The 21,489-nt window shown below is 47.8% G+C and overlaps 1 protein-coding gene across 4 annotated transcripts in view; it reads right to left on the bottom strand.

Moving 5' to 3' along the window:
* The window catches only part of LOC142568055 (uncharacterized), a 403,528-nt gene that overhangs the window by 135,001 nt on the left and 247,038 nt on the right, over positions 1–21,489 (bottom strand). For all 4 annotated transcript variants that reach the window (XM_075678140.1, XM_075678141.1, XM_075678138.1 and 1 more), the window contains 2 exons: positions 21,100–21,288; positions 7,847–7,989 (listed from right to left, as the gene is read on the bottom strand). In XM_075678140.1, the coding sequence (XP_075534255.1) occupies positions 7,847–7,989; positions 21,100–21,288 (332 nt within the window). The remainder of the gene's footprint in view (positions 1–7,846; positions 7,990–21,099; positions 21,289–21,489) is intronic.

The following is a 21,489-nucleotide window of genomic DNA, read 5'->3' as shown; positions in this document are numbered from 1 at the left end:
GACTTGCCTAACCTAGAGTTACGTCGTAAATACTTTCGCCTATGCCTTTTTCACAAGATCTATTACTCTAACGAAACACTTAAGGATGAACTAATCTCCCCTCCATCATACATATCGTCACGCACGGATCATCGTTTTAAGGTTGAAGTCCCAACTTGTCGCACGAACGTTTATTTTGATTCCTTTATACCAAGAACGACGAATGACTGGAACCGCCTCCCTGCCTCCGTCACTGCCATTTCTGACGCCACAAACTTCAAGAATATTGTTAACGAATATGTTTGTACTAATCACCACTCCTCTCTGTAATGCCTCCGGGCCTTGAGAGTATGACAATAAATAAATAAATAAACAGTGACAGGTCAATAGGAGCGAGGCACATGGGTTTGAGGGCGCTTTGGCCAATCAGTAGCAAGGACGCATCCTTCAGAAATGATGTGATGGCATCAACTTCCCCTTTCCAACACCATTTTGAACCGGCACAAGAATGCACATAAAGAAAATAGCTTTCAAACAAGCCCAAGATAGCGGCCGCCGGCCACCGCGTTCGCAAATGGTGACGGCACGAAGTTCGAAGGTTTTTTTGATTATTTTTCGATTAAGTTCACTATATAAATTTTGTGGAAGGATTCCTGAATGTATGAACATAGCGAACATGCACTTTTAAAAAAAATGAACTTTATTGAGATTTTTCGCCATTTCAAGACCCGCGTCTCCCCTTAAAATAGTGTTCATTATGTTTTTCACATTCTTGGTCCCATTGCCTGCGAACCTCGTTAACTACTATTTAACACTATTTTAATGAGACATCATTAAAAAGGTCCGTAAGAATTGACCTAAGTAGGAGTATTGTATTCTGTCATATCTTTTCTTCCAAATGAGATATGTTAAATCTAAAAACATATTTGAAATAATCATTTTACAATATATCTCCGCACAAAACTTAAGCAGCGTATGTCGAAAAATAAAAGTTTTCAGGACCCTCATCTCCCCTTAGGGGGATGCAGCCTTTGAAAACCGAAAAATCGCGAAAAAGTCATTTCTGGAAAACCACATATTCGGTCAGTATGTCTTATAAACTACCATTTATGTAAGTATCAATGTCTAAGTCATCGCAAAACTATTTCAAAGTTTATAATGAGCCATGGCAGCCCTCGAGCAGCGAGCGAGCACTCAAAATATCCCTACTTGGTGCAAACGCCATTTCTCCACCGCTCCTCCGAGTGCTGCCATCTTGGTGTTGTTTTGTTCGTTCGTGAGAGCTTTCAACTTTCCCGCAGCACAGACGTGAAACTGAGATTGGGCGAAGCGTGCGCTCCTCAGGGACACAGGGGAGCACGCGACTCCCATTGGCTGCTGCGTGCGATGACGTAGTGGTCTCCTGCATGTGTCCGGCCGTCATCTGCTTCGGCTCCTCCATCGCCGGCACCCTTTGTGTGTTCCGCTTGCCATCGTCTATCTTTGCAGCCGTTTCTCCAAGTTTCTGCTGTCTTTACGAGACCGTTCTTGCGTTTAGCCTGCCAATTGTTGCGCGGCAGGCCACGATGCGCCCAAAGAAACTCAGGACGCTAGACGCATTCGGTGCGTGCAAGGAAGCGTTCTATGAAGATCACCCGCATAGAGAAGGTCGTCGCTCACCTGCGCGCCGTCGATGATCGCACCGACGGTTCCTGTGGGGCAGCTTCTGCTTCATCTAAACAAGAGCGTGGTTGCGTTGACGCTTCTAGCAACATGAATCCTGCTCCACCGGCGCAAGAATTTGTTGCGACAAGCACGCCTGGTGTCTCATGCTCATTGACAGCGGCTTCCACATCCTCTTTTTCATCTGCCTTGGACAGTATGATCGCGTCGTCCCCTGTGCACTTGAAAACACGTTTCCTGACGTGCGAGGGGAAAGAGGCGGCAGATAAACGCACTGCTGTGCAACGAGGACTTGGCGCTATGTCAGCGACGAAGAGAAAATTTAAAGCAATGGAGCGCAATCCTGAAGCTGCCAACGCTACAAGTGAATGCGAAAAATTTCTCCTTCTGCAAATGCATGCCCTAGGTGTCCTGCTATGCAAGACCCCGTGCCAGTGGTGCATTGCAACTGGTATGAAGGTTCAAGGAGGCACCTAACAGGGACTTGCAACAAAGCTTGAGCTGCTATGTTTACATTGTGGATAGTTGCAAGCTCGTGGAGTTCTGCTCGTCAGGATGACTCAATGGCTTCTGACATGAATATAAGAGCCATTGTGGCAACAAAACAGATAGGGAAGGGACAAACAGCCCTCAATGACTTTTGGCCAGTGATGAACGTGTCCCATCGTGGCCTGCATCATAACACTTTTCAGAAGCACTTGAAATTCAGGGAACCGCAGACACAGCGCATAGACAAGTTTTATGCAGAATCTGCTTCTGCTATGAAAACCACCTACAAGAAAATGGATTCATATTTTAGCAGGGATATCACAGTAAACTTTGATAGAAGATGGCACAAGTGTGGCCACATGTCCCATATTGGAGTTGGTGCAATAATTAAATATCATGCGGGCCTCATCTTGGGCGCCATTGTTTTATCAAACCAGTACCTTGGTTGCCAAGTAGGACCAAGGAGTGGAGACCCAGGCAACGCAAGCCGGCAGGAGGATCACGTGTGCCAGAAAAACACTGACTCTTAAGTCTGGGAGGATGGAGGTTCAGGCAGCTGTCATTCTTTTCGCACATTCGGTGCCAAAGCACAACCTCCGTTACACAACGCTCGTGTCTGACGAAGATAGTGCCACCTTCTCTGCCCTTGTGCAAGCAACCACGTACAGAAGAGGATGGGAACAGCACTGCGCAACCTTGTGCAGAAAAGTGACAAGGCTTTACGAGGGAAGGGCAGGCTGACAAAGGCCCTCATCAACAAGTTGACCGACTATTATGGCTGGGCCCTACAAAACAATTGCAACGATGTGGCTGCAATGCAGCGTGCAGTGATGGCATCGTACCACCACGTGACATCGACGGACGAGGATCCTCATCATCATCATCAGCCTGGTTACGCCCACTGCAGGGCAAAGGCCTCTCCCATACTTCTCCAACTACTCCGGTCATGTACTAATTGTGGCCATGTTGTCCCTGCAAACTTCTTGATTTCATCTGCCCACCTAACTTTCTGCCGCCCTCTGCTACGCTTCCCTTTCCTTGGAATCCATTCCGTAACTCTTAATGACCACCGGTTATCTTCCCTCCTCATTACATGTCCTGCCCATGCCCATTTCTTTTTCTTGATTTCAGCTAAGATATCATTAACTCGCGTTTGTTCCCTCACCCAATCTGCTCTTTTCTTATCCCTTAAGGTTACACCTATCATTCTTGTTTCCATAGCCCGTTGCGTCGTCCTCAATTTAAGTAGAATCCTTTTCGTAAGCCTCCAGGTTTCTGCCCCGTACGCGAGTACTGGTAAGACACAGCTGTTATAACCTCCTGAGACCCCGCTATGGGGATTTGTCCAATATATTGGACATTCAGATATGAGACAGTACTCCTGTGACAAGGCTTTCATCGTCATAAAACCGCACTGTACAACTATTGGACACCTGCTTGCGCCATCTGTGCAGCATTGATGAAAATACATCGTTCAAATTCCCGCCGAAACAGTTCCACAATGGCGGCATTAAGCGGCGCGGCGTTTTACGGCAGCCGCCGGAGAAGTAAGCACTGTTTCTCGCATTTCTACCTGCTTTTACGGCATATCTTTGATTTTATATTAAAGGTAATACAACAGCGTACGCGCAGAATACAAAATTTTACCTGTTCGCGCGCTTACCCTTTTTTACTCTTCATTTGATTTCGCGTGTCCATTACGTTGGACGCTAGGACTCAACCCGGTTATTTTGACCGCGCTTTTGCGATGGCCTTGTTATGAACAGCAGGCGAGTACTGTTCGCGTTTAGCGGCTTGTGGACGAAATCGCGTCTCTTTTTTTCTTCGGGGGACCGGCCTCTCGTGTCTGATGAATTAAGCCAATAACGTTTCTTTTTTCAATCCATGGCTTGGACCCGCAAGACACCTACTGTCGAAGGTGGTCTTGTAAGGGAAAAACATATCAATATCCCTCTACCAGATATTGTTCGCATGTACAACTTCAACATGGGCGGTGTTGACAAGGCGGACCGAATGATAAGTTACTACATGTAAAAGCAGGCGTCAACAAGTGGACAATCAGAGCCATCTTTCACCTCTTCGACATTGCCCTCAACAACTCCTGGGTGCAGAACATGCGGGACATACGCTCCCTAAAGAAACAGCGGAAAGATATACTCAAATATATGCAGTTCCACCAATCTGTTGCTGAGAGTCTCGTGGCTCAAGGGAAGAAGCAGGATGAAACGGAGAGTGAGAACGAAGCCGAGCGGCATCCGCCATCAAAGCAGGCTCGGCTGTCTCCTCGAGAACTCCAAGAAAAGAGCACTGCCCACTACTCAATACTGGCAGACACTACAAACGCTGCCCGTTGCAGACTACAGGGCTGCGACATGAAAACAAAGTTCTTTTGCACCATATGTCGGCTCTTCTTCTGCATCACCAAGGACAACCAGGTGTCTTGAAATTGCCCACTGGAAATGAACACAAGAGCAAAATTTTTTTTTGAGCAGAGGAATGCTCTTCTTATGTACTTTATTGAATACTTTGCCTTTTGAGTTATTAAAATATTTTTGCTCACGAGTTTTGCGTAATATCTGCGGTACGTCATTACGTGCGCGCTGGGTGAAGAAAGACCGGGTAGCATCCCAGTGTCCAATATATTGGACATCGCGCTGAGCTGAAATTATCACGGCTATTGAAAAAACATTTAACACTTTTCACCTGCATAACCATACTGATTTATTCTGAAAGTTTCGGAAAAATCTGTGAACCCAAATGCATCCCGGGTCTCAGGAGGATAAACTTTTCTCTTGAGGGATAATGGCAACTTGCTGTTCATGATCTGAGAATGCCTGCCAAACGCACCCCAGCCCATTCTTATTCTTCTGCATATTTCAGTCTCATGATCCGGATCCCCAGTCACTACCTGTCCTAAGTAGATGTATTCCCTTACCACTTCCAGTGCCTCACTGCCTATCGTAAACTGCTGTTCTGTTCCGAGACTGTTAAACATTACTTTAGTTTTCTGCAGATTAATTTTTAGACCCACCCTTCGGTTTTGCCTCTCCAGGTCAGTGAGCATGCATTGCAGTTGGTCCCCTGAGTTACTAAGCAAGGCAATATCATCAGCGAATCGCAAGTTATTAAGGTATTCTCTATCAACTCTTATCCCCAATTCTTCCCAATCCAGGTCTGAATACCTCCTGTAAACACGCGGTGAATAGCATTGGAGAGATCGTATCTCCCTGCCTGATGCCTTTCTTAATTGGGATTTTCTTGCTTTCTTTATGGAGGACTACGGTGGCTGTGGAGTCGCTATAGATATCTTTCAGTATTTTTACATACGGCTCCTCTACACCCTGATTCCGCAATGCCTCCATGACTGCTGAGGTTTCGACTGAATCAAACAAGGATCCTCACTACGACTTATGTCCTGAGGGTGCAGACTCGTGGTGTCGTCATACCGGCAGCAAGAGTGATGGTGTGCCACCTCCGAAGCATCGGTACAATCTTCCAGGCTATGTTGTAGAAGCACTGCTACCTGTTTATGAGCGCCTCTCACAGGCTTCTCTTCTGCAACGCTACCTGGGAGCAAAGACACAGAATGCATCAGAATCATTTCACTCCGTGCTCTGGTCACTGATGCCCAAAAAGCAGCATGTGTCGCTGATTGCTGTGGAGACAGCACTGCATGAGGCAGTTTTAAAATACAATGGTGGCTGCCACAGTGCCACCCAAGGGCTATGTTCATCAGTGGGGTTAACACCTGGCCACCTGGCCATTCAATGGGCAGCCGAGAAAGATTCTCTGTGCTTGAAAAAGGCCAAGAAACGATCGCAAGAGAAGGTGGAAAGGTGGCAAAAGAGGAGAGTGCCTAAGGACACCTCCACTTACGCTGGAGGGTCATTTGAGAACAATATATGTGCTCAAAACTTTCAACGCTCATTTTCTCAAAATGACTTCTTTTGGCTGGTGAGGCTGCTTGTTCCAGCCATATCTCTGTAACCGCTCATCAGATTTCCAGAAGTTCTTTTATTGTGTATCTGAATAAATTTCTGAGGGCAAGACAAGCCCATATTTTTTATATATTGTGTCTGATTTGTGATATTTAATCAAAATTTTATTGATAAAATCTTAATCACTAACACTAAATTCGGTGGTCTGCTGAAATTTTTCAGCAAGGAAATTTAAAGAAAGGGCTCTGTCTTGCCCTGAGGTATCCATCTGGGAATCACCAGTGAATTTCACAGTTGCAGCACCTTTTGAGAATTCTCCAGGCCTGGAATGAGAAAACCATGTGCACCATTCTGGCATATTATTGCTGTAACTTGAGAACCAGTGAAAGATAACTGCATGAAATTTTGCAGTTCTACTAATGCTTTTGCTATGAGTCCATCCTGAAAATTTTATTAAGCTATCTCAATGAACAAAAAAGTTGGTATCGGAGGGTAACCTCCCCTCTTAAGTCAGGCTACTGCAAACGTGTGATCGACCAGATTCTGCTCAATAGGACCATGAAGCGCGAGTCCACGATCGACTTGTACATGGCAATCGAGATGCTACAGGCTGCTTGGAAAGGTGTACTGGCAAGCACGATCGCCATTTGCTTCCGGCATGCCTCATTTGGCGTCAGCAGCGGCGGTTACAGCGCAGATTTCAGTGCTGCCACCAATGAGGGTGCCGCGGGCGACCAAGCCGTAGCGCCATGGCACGCTCTCCTTGACGCCGGCGTTGTGCCCGACTGCGACAGCTTCTTGAGGTACGTCAGTGCTGATGCTGGCGCGGTGATGACCGAAGCACTAACAAAGGCGGAAATTGTTTGCACGGTGATGGGGGTGCCTAATGACGACAGTGACGAATATGTTGACGCCAGCCCGGAGCCTAACACGATGTACCGACGCCTGCACAAGCGCTCGATGCGGTAGACCTGCTGCGCGGCTTCTTTGGCGCTCACGATGACGGCGAGGACGGACTCGAAATAGTGGCTGCAGCTGAAAAAACCATCATTCGCCTGAAGAAGACACAGCAAAAGTCAATCAAGAAATTTTTTTCTACGAAGTGAGCCGCCACCTGGTATGCTGTTGATCGATCAGTGATGAGCCTTTTGGCGTGAATAAATTAGCAATTCCTTGCTGCCTTGCTGGTATTTATTTTTTGCTTGTTTTCTTGCCGCGTAGCGGCCATTTTCTTTTCGCATGGCGGGCTGCTGTGAGGTTTGGTGGTCAGTACATGCTCTCTTGCTTGCTAATTGCGAATAGAAATGGATAGTAGCTATAACTAATTAATGGTTATAACGCAATAATTATGATCCCCCCTTCAACTTCGTTATAGCAGGGTTTTACTGTATACATTTTCTTTTTTCATAGCCCTAGTGCATAAGTTGATACTCTTAAATCATCTCATTGTTATAACCAATAAATCATTATATGTGGTATTGTTATAAGTGGACTGCACGGCGGCGCTCAAGCCAGTCAGCATCCCTGCACGACTGAGGCACACCCCCTGGATGATGAAAGTCGCCAACGTGCTGGATGAAACCAGGGGTCAAGTCCAAATGATCCGATTTTTCAATTAGGATGGGTCGGATTAATTAGAATCTATTGCAACACATAGCAGCACAGCTTGGCTTTGAACTTTATGAACAAGGTCAGGCAAAAGCCAGACAAAGGAAGAGCCTTTGCCAAACTCCTAGCATCACATTGTCCAACACAATACATCTGTGCTGCTTCAGTACCTCAGGTCCCCAGCAGCAGCAGCAACAGAGAACCGGCGCTTGGATAGAGGTACACTGTTGCCAGTGTCAGCACCAGGGGGCAATTCCACAGCTGGCTGCACAGCAGGAGGGCAGGGCTGCTGATGTTCCGAGTTGCAAAGTTCCTGCGAGACAGCCAAATGTCGGCAAGAAAGAAAGGCTTACGAAGCAATCGTAATATATTGATGCACCAGCACCAAGACCCACAACTACAGAACAAAACAGAGGATAATTTTCTTGCACCTTTGACAGAGGCAAAAAGTTACATTAACCAGGATGCATTTTCAAAAGGCCCTGAAACCTTTTTAACTAACCATAGAAAGGCCTCACTATTGATGGACGTCATCTCCCGAATCTCACGGTGGAAAAATTTTTCAAATCATACAATTATAAGGGGAGTTATTTCTCTATTTTTTTCGTCTTTGCTAGTGCACTGGAAGCTACACAGGCAGCAAAGCCTTCTGGGTGTAGGGTCTCGTTTAGTGTTCTGTTGTCGGCAAAAGGGCTCGTCGTGGCAACCCGTGGCGGCTGCCACCCACGCTGCACAGCCCAGGTATTGCTGTTTTGGAGGACGTGTGCAGCAGACGCAGCTAAGCTCAGCTGCTGCGCGTAGACCAGCAGTGCGAAGATGAAATGATTTTTCTGTCTTTTTGAGATTGTAGACATATAGAATATGCAGTGATGGAAGCGGCACTTGGGTATTTAGGTGCAGCTTTTGCAGCAGAAATAAGATTACAGTTATGAGCAAAAGTAGTACCGTATTTACACGATTGCAAGTCAACTAGAATGTAAGCCGACAACCCTCCCCCCCCCTAGTGCACGTGACAGGAGAAAAAAAAAGAAGAGCATACCTGAGGGCGCATTCCATAACGAAAATTTATTAGTAGCTGGCATGGTCACTGGACCACTCGTCTTCACTTGCGCCGTCGTCCTCACTAGTGCTGCCATCATCATTGTTGCTAGGGTTGCACAGCGCGTCGTCGTCTAGCGAAATTCCACATTTGGCAAACGACCACAGCATGACATCTTGTGGAACAGCAGCCCATGCCGACTGCACCCAACCAAACACAGCCATCCGAGAGGCTCTTTTGACAGGTCTGGTTGGTGTAAGTTCATGGTCTTCTGCCGCCAGACACTCGTACTCGCGGCAGAGCAGGTCCTTACAAGGCAAATATCTGGGCTTGCTTCATGACCATGTCGCACTTCACTGGCAGGGACCGATCACGCATTTCAGCTACCTACTCTGCAAGCTTGGCCTACAGCTCCAAAAAGTGTCCAGACTTCAACCCGTGGGAAATTCTTCGCTTGCCGCCACAGGTGAAAATTTTGCTTCGCTGCAGTCGCCACTTTCACACCACCCGTTCAGAAGCATCAAACTTGCAGCCCGCTGCGCAGCGATTTGTTTCTTCGGTGTAAAGGACGGCAGCCCCCTTGAACGCTGCTGTGAACGAGCGCCAAATGTTTAGTGGGCCTGCGGCACTCATGACGACTGGGGAAGCATGGAAGTAGCACGTAGCCGGCAGTCAATTTGAACGCGTCAAACTAAGAGCTACAGGGAAAGAGAAACACGTGAGCGGTGTCTGCTCTTCCATAAACTATCGATACTCCCCACAAGCGCTGCTGTTCTGAGGGTGCCGTCGTGAATGGAACAGTGGCACTTCCATCAACTATTGACACCCCCCTATGAGTGTTGTGTGCACTGTAAGACTCAAAAATGTTGAAAAACAGTTCCGAAAAATGAACAAATGCACGGGATAGCGAAAAATACGGGTAGGGCCATACAGCAAACATAAAATTGTAACTATGTTGTAGCTCCCTTGATATCTCGTTGGTCTTGCCTTTTTGGCGGTGCCATGCCTCGATTTCGATTGTAAGTGGACCCCCCTACCCACCCCCACTTTAGATTTTCAAATTTTAAAAAATAGGTAAACTTACAATCGCGTAAACTCGGTACACGCTTTCGGACCCTGAAAATTTACTGTTTGGAGCAATACCTTACAGCACTCAATATTACATTGAATATCTATTATGCTAAGAGATCTTTTTTTTTTTTTCAACTTGCTCTTTGATTCCAAGATAACAGCAGATATAACTAGTAATTCACAGTTATTTCAGCATTTCAATAAGGAGTTAATTCCCTCCAAGCTGTCCTAGGCTTCGTCATACCGTTTAATCTGTTAAGCATGTCATCTGCTTAACAAGTCGCATTTCTATAGCCGCCCGGTTCTTTTATAATATTGCACGAGTGTTGTATACAGTGAAATCTCGGCATAACGAACTACAGGAGACCGTGGCAAATGGTTCATTATTTTGAAAGGCCGTTATTCGGGGCAAGCGCCACCACTGGAAAAGCTGGTGCCGCCGTCGGCATGACGCGGTATAAAGGATCACATGGACACAGAGGCCGTGTCAACTGCTTCGGAAGCTCTGAAGTAAGCTGAAAATGAATTTTTAAAGTCCAAACTATGCTGCAGTTCTGATTAGGTGTGGAAGTCTTCCTGCTTTGGATGTGTGCTTGACAACAATTGAAAGCACTATAATACATAGTGACTGCCTTTGAAGGCATAATGTGGTAGGCTACTGCTCGATGCTGCAGTGCCAGACATACACAACGGAGCCCAGTGTGTGCCTTCACGCGTTCCCCCCAGGACAAGAAGCTGCGTGAAGCTTGGATTGTCAAACTTAGAACAGGCAAGCAGCCATCGGCTATGACTCAGCTGCACAGCAAGCAGTTCCACGAGGAAGATTTCTGATACGGTGTTGGGGCTGCGATGTTCGGGGAGTAGCAGAAAGTGTCCACCGAGACGCTCATCCGCGCCCAGATAATGTCACGAAGCTTTCGTCTATGAACTTGTTCATGCTAGACACTGGCAAGTTCAGTGCAATGGAAAGGGAACAGTAAGAAGCACATTAAAAAAAGGCGTGGTATATGCTCACGTTTGAGTTAGCACTAAGCAATGAATGTACCTGATTATGTACCTGTTAAGAAACAAGAAGCAGCGGGGAACTGCTCGCTGAAAAGATACAGTCGAACCCGGCTATATCGAACTCGCAAAAAAACACCTATCAGTTCGATATAAGCCTGCTAAATAATTGGATGTCAAAAGCACATACCATTTATAAAATCACTTTATTGATTAAACTAGCTTAGTTTCGCACGAAATAGTCCTGCATTTTCTTCTGCTTTGGCAATTTCGCTGCCTGCGACGCACGCACTTTTCCACATTAAGGAGTCGGAGCAGCTGAGGCCGCAACTTTCCGCATTCGTGCAGAAGCACCGGGCTAGTGCGAGCGCACCAATCACTTCGGAGGATGTGGGCCAAGGACCGTCGTTGCTTTCCTCATTGTGCCCACTTTCACTTGTGCTCGGTACGATCTTGGCAATGTAGTCTTCGTTTTCGGGCTCTCCCGTGGTCGCGACACATCATTTGCGCTCACAAACTCATCCACCGTTGATTCGTCAACAGCTTCCGGAAATTCTGACAGTTCGCTCCAAACTTCGGCAACATTGGCAACGGCTTCGTCGCATTCATCAGAATTTACGGTCATCACCGAGCACGTGGAAGTCGGCACGGCTAAAGCAATTTCAGATTAACCACTCATACACGGCCGTGCGTACGGGTCGGGCGCCACGGGCATCGGGTCGCGAGTTTGGACGCTTTAGCCCTAATCTCCCACTTATTCTTCAAGATCGTGCCGAGAGTGCTCTGCGGAATCTTGTGCTCTGCGGAATCTTGTGCTCTGCGGGGACATCCGACTTCTCACCGCGTTCGACACGATTTATGATTGCGAGCTTCACGACGAAGGCAAATTCTGCCGCTTCATCACGGCAACACTGCGGGAGAAGGCCTACAAGGTGCACACAAAAACAGCGAGACAAGTCGCACTTTCGCCATCTTGCATGACGAGGGCACAAGAGCATCTGATTGGCTGTCTGAACAAGCGCTGTGGGTGGGCCAGGATAATTTTTTGCAGGGGGGGGGGGGGGGGGTGCCGACGGCTCGTCCGAGGCAGCGCGGTCGGGCGTGGTCACGGTAGGGAGAGCAGTTGGATGGAGCCGCGCAGCCGGGTTTTCTCCGCCACCGCGAGGGAAAGCCAACTTCCGGGGGCACTTTCCGCCGCTTGACGCTCGATATATTGGGTGTCGCTGCTATTTTTGTTCGATGTAAGCGTAATTTTTGCGATATATACTCATTGTAACTATATCGTGTCCAGAAATTGTTCGATATATAGAATAATTCGATGGAAACAGGTTCGATATAGTCGGGTTCGACTGTAGATAAACATTCAATGCAATGAGATTTGAGAAATAATGATGTTCAAGCGTTCAAGGCTTTTGAAAAAAGAACAAGAAAGATTGCAGCGTCGCAACGGCACATCACAAGTTGCCGCCGTAAGCGTTGAAGTCCCTAGTCATAATGAAATCATTTTGTAACAGCTCTGATAGTGTCCACGCAACAATGGTTGCTTGTGTACTGTCAAATGCTCATATGCTAAGGCCTAAAGCTCATGGCACAGGGAAGCTGAGCGGGGAGGTGAGCATGCGCTAGGAGGGGACTGGGAGTGGGAAGGTTAGAGCACGTGTCCTCTTCTAGACCGGCCACAGGGGCGCACAGCTGATCGCGGCCGCGTGCGCCCGATCTTGGAGAAATTTTCTGGTGAGTGCAAAGGCTGGCAAGCTAGGACGGCTGACAGCTTTATGCGTGCTGTGTTCTCGCGCACCTAGTTCGCAGTGAAGTGAGAGGCAGCATGAAGGGGAATTCGCTTACCGCTGCTGCCGCTCTTCACGCTGCCAGTGTTGTGACCTGAAGACCTGAAATTTCAATTCGAATGCCGTTCCCCTCTTCACTCAAGGCGAATCCGTCCAGAGGGACGGTGACGTAGTCGGGCTCCTGTGCCTACGTAATCGTGTCCTCAGTGTGAGCTAACTTGTGGTGACACGCGACTTCGAGAACTATTTAAGGCAACATCTGTTATTTATGTGATATGTTGCTTGAATTGACGAACTGAGGTTTAGAGAAATAATAAAACACATAAATGAAATGTCTGCATGTTTTTCTGTTTTACTTCAGACCGAAGCAAGAGTGGTGCACTACCGTTTCATCTGCTTGTTCCCACGGTCGTGCAGTCACGTGCGCAGGTATCAAAACTATGCCATTTTTTACCGTGTTCCAGCGCATGATCATGCTCTGCGATCCGCTTTTTCTGCCTCAATATTCATGTAGCACTGATTTACACCACTAGACATGTGTCCTTGTGCACAGTGCGCAAAATTGTGTGCTGTGCGGAACAACAACAGCTCGCGCGCAACGCTGCCAGCAGATAAACCAGCGGAAGTGCACGTTGCCGGGGGGGGGGGGGGGGGGAAGTGAAGGCATATGTGACATATGTCTCACGCAATCCTAGGGGTCCGGCATAGGAGAACCTTGCATAGGCTAGACGGGGTGAGTGGTGAGGGAGTCTTGTTATGCAGTGGAGCCCACCTGCTGAAATCACGGGTTCATGGCACTGAAATATTTCTATCTCGGCTATTAATGAGCTGATTTGAAATTTTTTTCCGGCAGAACGCTCCTTAGAGGACACGTAACAACTTCTGCCGTACAACTAAAATTTGCTATGGGGCCTTGTGAGGGGCCCTTTAAGGTCCTCAATCATTTGTTGTAACTCATCTGTATTGTTGCTGAATGGAACAATGTCATCGGCAAACCGAAGGTTGAGATATTCGCTGTCGATCTTTACTTCTAAACCTTCCCAGTTTAATATCATGAACACTTCTTCCAAGCATGCAGTGGATAGCATTGGAGAGATTGTGTCTCCCTGTCTGACCCCTTTCTTTATAGGTATCTTCCTGCTTTTCTTGTGTAGAATTAATGTAGCTGTAGAACCTCGGTACATATTTTCCAAGATGTTTATGTAAGCGGTCTGTACTCCTTGATTACGTAGTGCCTCTATGACTGCTGGTATCTCTACTGAATCAAATGCCTTTCATAATCTATGAAAGCCATATAGAGAGGCTTATTGCACTCTGCGGATTTCTCGATAACCTGATTAATGACATGGATGTGATCCATTGTAGAGTACCCCTTCCTGAAGCCTGCCTGTTCCCTTGGTTGACTAAAGTCCAGTTTTGCCCTTATTCTATTGGAGATTATTTTGGTATATATTGTCACGTGGTGGTGACGCTGAAGAACACAATAGCAATACTGTGAAAGACAAAACTAACTTTTATTGGGCGAACCTGTGCCCATAAAAACAGGCTACACTTATAGCACAACGATAGCGGCGAACACGGTCGGTGATCGTCGAAAATCTGATCAGCGGGTCAAGCGCGTCGGCTTTTATAGATGAGTCATCGAATGTTCCAGATTAACCGCTGGGAACCGTCCTTCTTTGTGATCTTGTTTCGACGACGATAATCAACGCAGAAACATAGGGTTCCGTCCTTTTTCTTTACCAGGACAACAGGGGATGCCCACGGGCTTTTCGACGGCTGAATGATGTCATCGTGCAGCATTTCATCGACTTGTTCTCTTATAGCTTCACGTTCTCGCGGCGAAACTCGGTAAGGGCTCTGGCGGAGTGGTCGAGCGCACTCCTCGGTGATTATGCGATGCTTGGCGACTGGTGTTTGTCGAATCCTCGATGACGTTGAAAAGCAGCCTTTGTATCGTCGGAGCAGACTTCTGAGCTGCTGTTGCTTAATCATAGGGAGATCTAGATTAATGTCGTAGTCTGGTTCGGGAACCACGGTCGTCGGGGTAGATGCGGCGGAATCCGAGAGGACAAACGCATTACTTGTTTCCAGAATTTCCTCGATGTACGCGATAGTCGTGCCCTTGTTGATGTGCTTGAACTCCTGGCTGAAGTTTGTCATCAACACTTCAGTTTTCCCTACATGCAGTCGAGCGATCCCTCTTGCGACGCAAAGTTCACGGTCTAGCAGTAGACATTGGTCGCCTTCGATGGCGCCTTCTACGTCAGCGGGTGTTTCGGTGCCAACCGAAATAACAATGCTGGAGCGAGGCAGGATACTCACTTGATCTTCGAGCACACTCAAGGCGTGGGGACTACGAGGGCCCTCCGGCAGTATCGCTTTATCTTCCGACAGCGTTATTGACTTCGACCTGAGGTCTATGATTGCGCCGTGATGGTTCAGGAAGTCCATACCGAGAATGAGGTCTCGTGAACACTGTTGGAAGATAACGAAGGTGGCAGGGTAAGTCCGGTCATGAATGGTTATTCTTGCCGTGCAGATTCCAGTCGGCGTTATGAGGTGTCCTCCAGTGGTCCGAATTTGAGGGCCTTCCCATGCGGTCTTAACTTTCTTCAACTGGGTGGCGATGTGTCCACTCATGATGGACTAATCAGCCCGTGTCCACTAAGGCGGTAACTGCGTGGCCGTCGAGAAGCACATCGAGGTCGGTGGTTCTTTGTCTGGCGTTGCAGTTAGGTCTTGGCATCGGATCACGGCTGCGTCGTGCTGAACTTAAGTTGGAACGTCGCGTGGTCAAGTCTTTCATCGGTGCAGTCTTGGCTTCCCGACTTCGTTGGGACGGCGGCGTGTCATTATGTCCGTCGAGATGGTCTCTTCGTCGTCTTCGGCGGCGGCGGAGGATCTTTGTCAGTTCGACAAACAGCAACCGCACCTCCATCGGTTGCTGCTTTTAGTTTTCCGGATATGGGCTCGCAGAGCGGCCCCGGGCTGGGCTGGTGTATGGTCGGCGCTGTGGCGACAGGTAGCTGCCTGGTGACGGCGAACGGGACAGTCGTCGAGGGCTCCACTGAGTGGCGGCCAGGTAGTCGGCGATATCGCGAGGTCTTTCGCCAATCTGTGGTCGTGGCGCATTAACGGCTAACCCTCGGAGTCCCATCTCCCGGTATGGGCATCGGCGGTAGATGTGCCCGGCTTCTCCGCAGTGATAGCAAAGCAGGCGGTGGTCGGGGGCGTGCCAAACGTCAGTCTTCCTTGCAACGCCGCGTGAGGTGACGGCTTGGCATGCTGGCGGCGGGGGTGGCGGTGGACGACGGAACTGTGTCATCACTGGGCCCTGCCATGGGCGCGGAGGGGGAACGTGACGGCGGGCTACAGCAGCGTAAGTCATTGCTTGCGGCTGAGGCCGTGGCGATTCAGGGCGTACTCTGAGTTGTTGCTGGAGCTCCTCATGTACGGCGTCAGCAATCGAAGCCACTTCAGGCTGTGATGAAGGCAACAGCTTCTGTAGTTCCTCCCGCACGACCACTCGAATAGTCTCGCGCAGGTTGTCGGTGGCCAGTGACGCAACTCCGGCGTAGTTTGTCGAGTTCGTGCGGCGGTTGAATTGCCGGTTCCGCATTTCCAGTGTCTTCTTGATGCTAGTGGCCTCGTGAAGAAACTCGTCGACGGTCTTCGGTGGGCTTCGTATCATTCTGGCGAAAAGTTCCTCTTTTACACCACGCATCAGTAGACGGACTTTCTTCTCCTCGGACATTTCCGGGTCAGCGTGGCGGAATAGGCGGCTCATTTCTTCTGTAAAGATCGCGGTTGTTTCATTAGGTAGCTGCACCCGGGTTTCTAGCAGCGCTTGGGCTCGTTCTTTGCGTACGACGCTTGCGAATGTCTGCAAGAAGCCACTTCGGAACAGCTCCCAGGTCGTTAAGGTGGCTGCTTGGTTCTCGAACCACGTCCTGGCAGCATCTTCCAATGCGAAAAAGACATATCGCAGTTTGTCGTCGCTGTTCCAGTTGTTAAAAGTAGCGACCCTCTCGTATGTCTCAAGCCAGCTTTCCGGGTCCTCGAACATTGAACCGCGGAACGTCGGAGGCTCCCTGCGCTGCTGCAGCATGATGGGGGACGCCGGGGCTGCCATTGGGGTGGACTTGGTGGCGATCTTCTTGGTCGTCTCAGGCAAAAGTCCGTGCTCCGGGGACAGTCCTTGCAGCCTGCGGCTATCTCGCTGGTTCTTGGTGACGGTGTTCTCTTTGCGGTCCAGGCTTGGATCACGGCTTGTCGGGGGCGTCCGGTACATGAACGAAAAGCACCTCCACCAGATGTCACGTGGTGGTGACGTTGAAGAACACAGTAGCAATACTCTGAAAGACAAAACTAACTTTTATTGGACGAACCTGTGCCCACAAAAACAGGCTACACTTATAGCACAACGATAGCGGCGAACACGGTCGGCGATCGTCGAAAATCTGATCAACGGGTCAAGCGCGTCGGCTTTTATAGATCAGTCATCGAATGTTCCAGATTAGCTGCTGGGTGTCTTCCACAAAGTTCTACACTATTTGCGTCGCGCATACATGCAGTCAGATTACACAAGTTGCGGTGAAAGACAGTGGAGGGAACCATCGATAACATTTCAGAAACTTCTTTTACATGCAGGCGCGTCCTGCGCTGTGCGATAACATTTGCTAGGCGGCGAAACGTGGTCGCTAGATAAAGATAAGTACACGTGTCAATATTTTATATAATACTCGGAGTAAGCTAATGGGCCTATAATTTTTCGATTCTGTAACATCTCCATTTTTGTGGATTAGTATGTTTGCATTCTTCCGGTTTTCTGGGACTCTTGCAGCCAATAGACACTTCGTATAAAGAGCCGCCAGTTTTCCAAGACGTTATAAAAAGTTAAATACTTCGTTATATCGAGACTTTCATTATATTGAGGTTTAACTGTATTTTGCTATCAGCAGGACACGGCTGGATTCTGCATACGATAGTGAAGCATTATAGTAGGTTGGAAGCGGAATTAAGCTTTTACAGCATGCCGGCATTTAGAAAATGTCTTGCCGTTACGGCTGCCCTTCTTTTACTGGAATGAGGTTTGAATTGTTGGCGCTGTTTTAAATTTGAATTATCTGTACCAACTAGCTCGCACTCAAGCCCTTCTGAGTCATCATTTATCGTCTGCGAGCAGTGTTCCTTTTCGTGAATTGTTTGTCACAACAGTATGGTGCAGCTTCAATAAGCAGGTTCGGAAAATCATAAGTGCAGCGAAATTAGGTCATTATAACCAATAAATTGTTATCTCTGGAATCGTTAAGTGGGTTTGACAGTACAATCGAACCCGGTTATATCGAACTAACAATAAAGCGCCTATCAGTTCAATATAGGGCATAATTCTATATAGGCCTGCTAAACAATTCGGCATCATGAAAGCACATAGCATTTATAAAAGTAATTTATTGATGAAACTAACTTAGTTTCGCATGAAATAGTCCTGTATTCTCTTCTGCTTGGTCAATTTCGCTGCCTGCGACGCATGCACTTCTCCCCATTGGAGAGTTTTAGGTTAGGGGACGCAAGCGGCTTGTGTAGGCAAGCCACTTGTGCCTTCTAATATGTCAGCAAAGGATCGTCGTTGCTTTCCTCATTGTGCCCACTATCACTTGTGCTCCATACAATGTCCGCGATGTAGTTTTCGTTTTTGAGCTCTCCTATGGTCGCGACACTATTATCTGCACTCACAAACTCGTCGACCGTTCATCCATCAGCGACTTGCGGAAATTCTGAGAGCTTGCTCCAAGCTTCGGCGACACCGGCAACGGCTTCGTCGCACTCATCAGAATTTTCAGAGCCACCAGCGGGCACATGGAAGCCGGCACGTCTGAAGCAACTTCAGATGAACCACTTGCACACAACCGCCTCGACGTCGCTGTGGGTATGAGTCGGGCACCACGGGCACCGGCTCACGAGTTTGTGCGCGTTAGCCCTAATCTTCGCCTTAGTCTTTCTTGAAGATCGTACTGAGAGCGCTCCTCGGTATTGTACACGCTGTGGCAACATCCAACTTCTCACCGCGTTTGACTCCATTAACGATTTCGAGCTTCACGGCAAAAGGCAAATTTTTTCACTTCGCGCTAGCCATCACAGCAGCACAAGCAGGAGAAGACCTACAAGGCACAACACAATGAACTAGAAAAGCAGCGAAACCACTCGCACTTCGACCATCCTGCACGACGAGGGCACAAGAGCCTCCGATTGGCTGTCTAAGCAAGCGCTGCGGGTGGGCCAGGATCATTTTTTGCAGGGGGGTGTCCACGACTCGCACAACGCGGCACGGTCACGGTAGGCAGAGCGAGTGGATGGAGCCATGACGCCAGGTTTTCTCGCCACCACGAGGGAAAGCCAACTTCTGGGGGCATTTTTGCGCTGCTTGACGTTCAATATATTGGGCGTCACTGCTATTTTTGTTTGATGTAAGCGTAATTTTTGCTATATATATACTCATAGCAACTATACTCTGCTCAGAAATTGTTCGATGTACAAAATAATTCGATGTAAACGGGGCTGATATAGTCGGTTTCGACTGTATATGCAAAGATAGTACAGTAAAACCTCAGTAATATGTAGTTTGCAGAGAACTTGGATCGGGAATGCACTAAGTCATGTACTAATTAACTGACAATGGCAGATGAGCATCTATAATCTTACCAGCCAATGAAAGTGTTACTTCTCATGCAAACACACACAACACATTTTATAAGCAAACAGGCAGCAAAAAAACTGCGAGTTTCACTTGCCATCCTGGCGACCTTTCAGCGATGACGGCATCCTCAAACACAGCAAGGCCACAACCAGATTCTCCATCAGGCCCTATTTCTGACCAAATGGCCCTCATTATGGTCAACACACTAGCCACATTGTGTACGGCAGGGCCATCATCCATGTCATCCTTCATGACGACGACATGGAAGTGCTAGGAGCTATTAAAGCAGAAAACACATCATGGCTACCATGTTTCTTTATTTATTTACAGATACTGCTGTCTCAATACATGAAACATAGCAGGAGTGGATACACCAGAGAGTAGATCAAAACAACATACTATGAATTTGAAACGTAACTACAAAATGTGCTTAGACAATTCTTTCAAAAACTCTTCATTAGGTTTTTCCCGCAAGGAACCAGCTAGGTTGTTCCAAATTTCAACAGTGCTTGGAAAAAACGAATACTTAAAACAATTTACAAAAGACTGGAAAGGAACAATATTAAGTGGGTGTGAACGGCGCGTGGCATGCCCAGTGGGATGACTGAAGGAAATTGGGGCATCAATGCAACTTTGGCCGTGTACAATCTTGTGTAGCAAAGTGATACGTTCAAGTGTGCGTCGATGAGCCAAGGGTTCTATTGATAATGCGCATGCGTGAGATGAGGGAGAAAAGTTGCGGTCACATTGGCGAAAAATGAACCGTATTGCTTTCTTTTGTATGGCTTCAAGCTTACTAATGTCAAGTGCAGTGTATGATGCCCATACCACTGAGGCGTACTCTAGTAATGGTCTGACGAGGGATTTATAAGCTGTTAACTTGCAGTCCTTAGTTGAGCATTTGAGGGTTCGCTTTAAATATCCCAGTTTCCTAAGTGCCCTAGCGCAAATTGTTTCAATATGAAGATGTCATTTTAAGTTTTGAGTGAAGGTAACTCCAAGATATTTGAAGGTATTCGCAGAATTTAGGTAGCGCCCATTACAGCTATAAGTGAAATTGAACGGCTGCTTTTTATTAGTGAAAGTCATTTGTACAGTTTTTTGGTAATTAATACTCATTTGCCACGCATTGCTCCAACCACAAAAGGACGAAAATACATTGTTAAGAACCTCTTGATCTCGTCTGTTAGTTACTCTGGTATAGAGCATGCAGTCGTCAGTGTACAATCGCAGTTTCACTGGTGTGTCCCTAATGACCTGTGTGACATCATTAATATAAATAATGAACAGCAGGGGCCCAAGGACTGAGCCCTGTGGTACCACGGAAGTGACTGTGGCCGACGATGACTGTGGCCAGAGCAGCTTTTGACATCACTTTTGGTGGCGACTGCAGTCCAGGAAACATCCATAATCCACAATTATCTATTCTCTGCGAGCACAAAATTTTGCCAATTCCATGCTTGTATGCACTAAAACATGAAGTAAATACTACACACTAACCATTGGGCATGCGTTTAGCAACTACGGCTTAAGGGGTCAGTCAATACATTAGGTTCAATGGCAACAGGGAGGAGGATTCATCGCAACTATATTTAAACTGGAAATGCTTATGAAGTGGGCACATATTAACAAGTTTTTACTGTATTTTACCATTTTCCTGGCTATGGTAACAAACGGCTCAAATTCTATGTTTCATCAGACCCTACGGCACATGAACCCCTTATGTAATACCCCCAATCCTGGGGGCCTTTAAGGTAATAAAGTGAAGTGAAGTGAAGAAGAAGTGAACTTTTGTGGTTGGCTGTATAAGTGCACTGCACACACCTGCGGAACCTGCTGCAGTGGCTGCAGAAGAGGCTCCACCAGGCACGGCTGTGCAGATGCTGTTGAGGAGGCACGTGGAGAGGGTTCACAGATGGCCACCCCCTGGACAAGTGCAGTCAGACCGCCCACCGTGAAGTCCTCGCCCACCTGGGGCACCGTGTGGTCCGTCGCGCAGGGGGTCGAGGTCACCTGCAGCACCCACGGAAATTCGAAACACCACATGTTTTGCAGGTTCTTCTTAAGTTCTCTAAAAACCTTGAGACATGGTGTGGGAGTTGTGTCCATAAATGTGCACTGGCACCCTTTCCTTTCTCCAATGGAGGGAACCAAGCTGATTACGGCTGGCAGCACAACCGTAACTTCAAACCGGTTGGAAGCATAGACCGTCAC

Source organism: Dermacentor variabilis, unplaced genomic scaffold (genome assembly GCF_050947875.1).
Source record: "Dermacentor variabilis isolate Ectoservices unplaced genomic scaffold, ASM5094787v1 scaffold_16, whole genome shotgun sequence".
Taxonomy (NCBI): Eukaryota; Metazoa; Arthropoda; class Arachnida; order Ixodida; family Ixodidae; genus Dermacentor; species Dermacentor variabilis.
The sequence above is the reverse complement of the archived record's forward strand: the minus strand, read 5'-3'. Positions and strand labels throughout refer to the sequence as shown.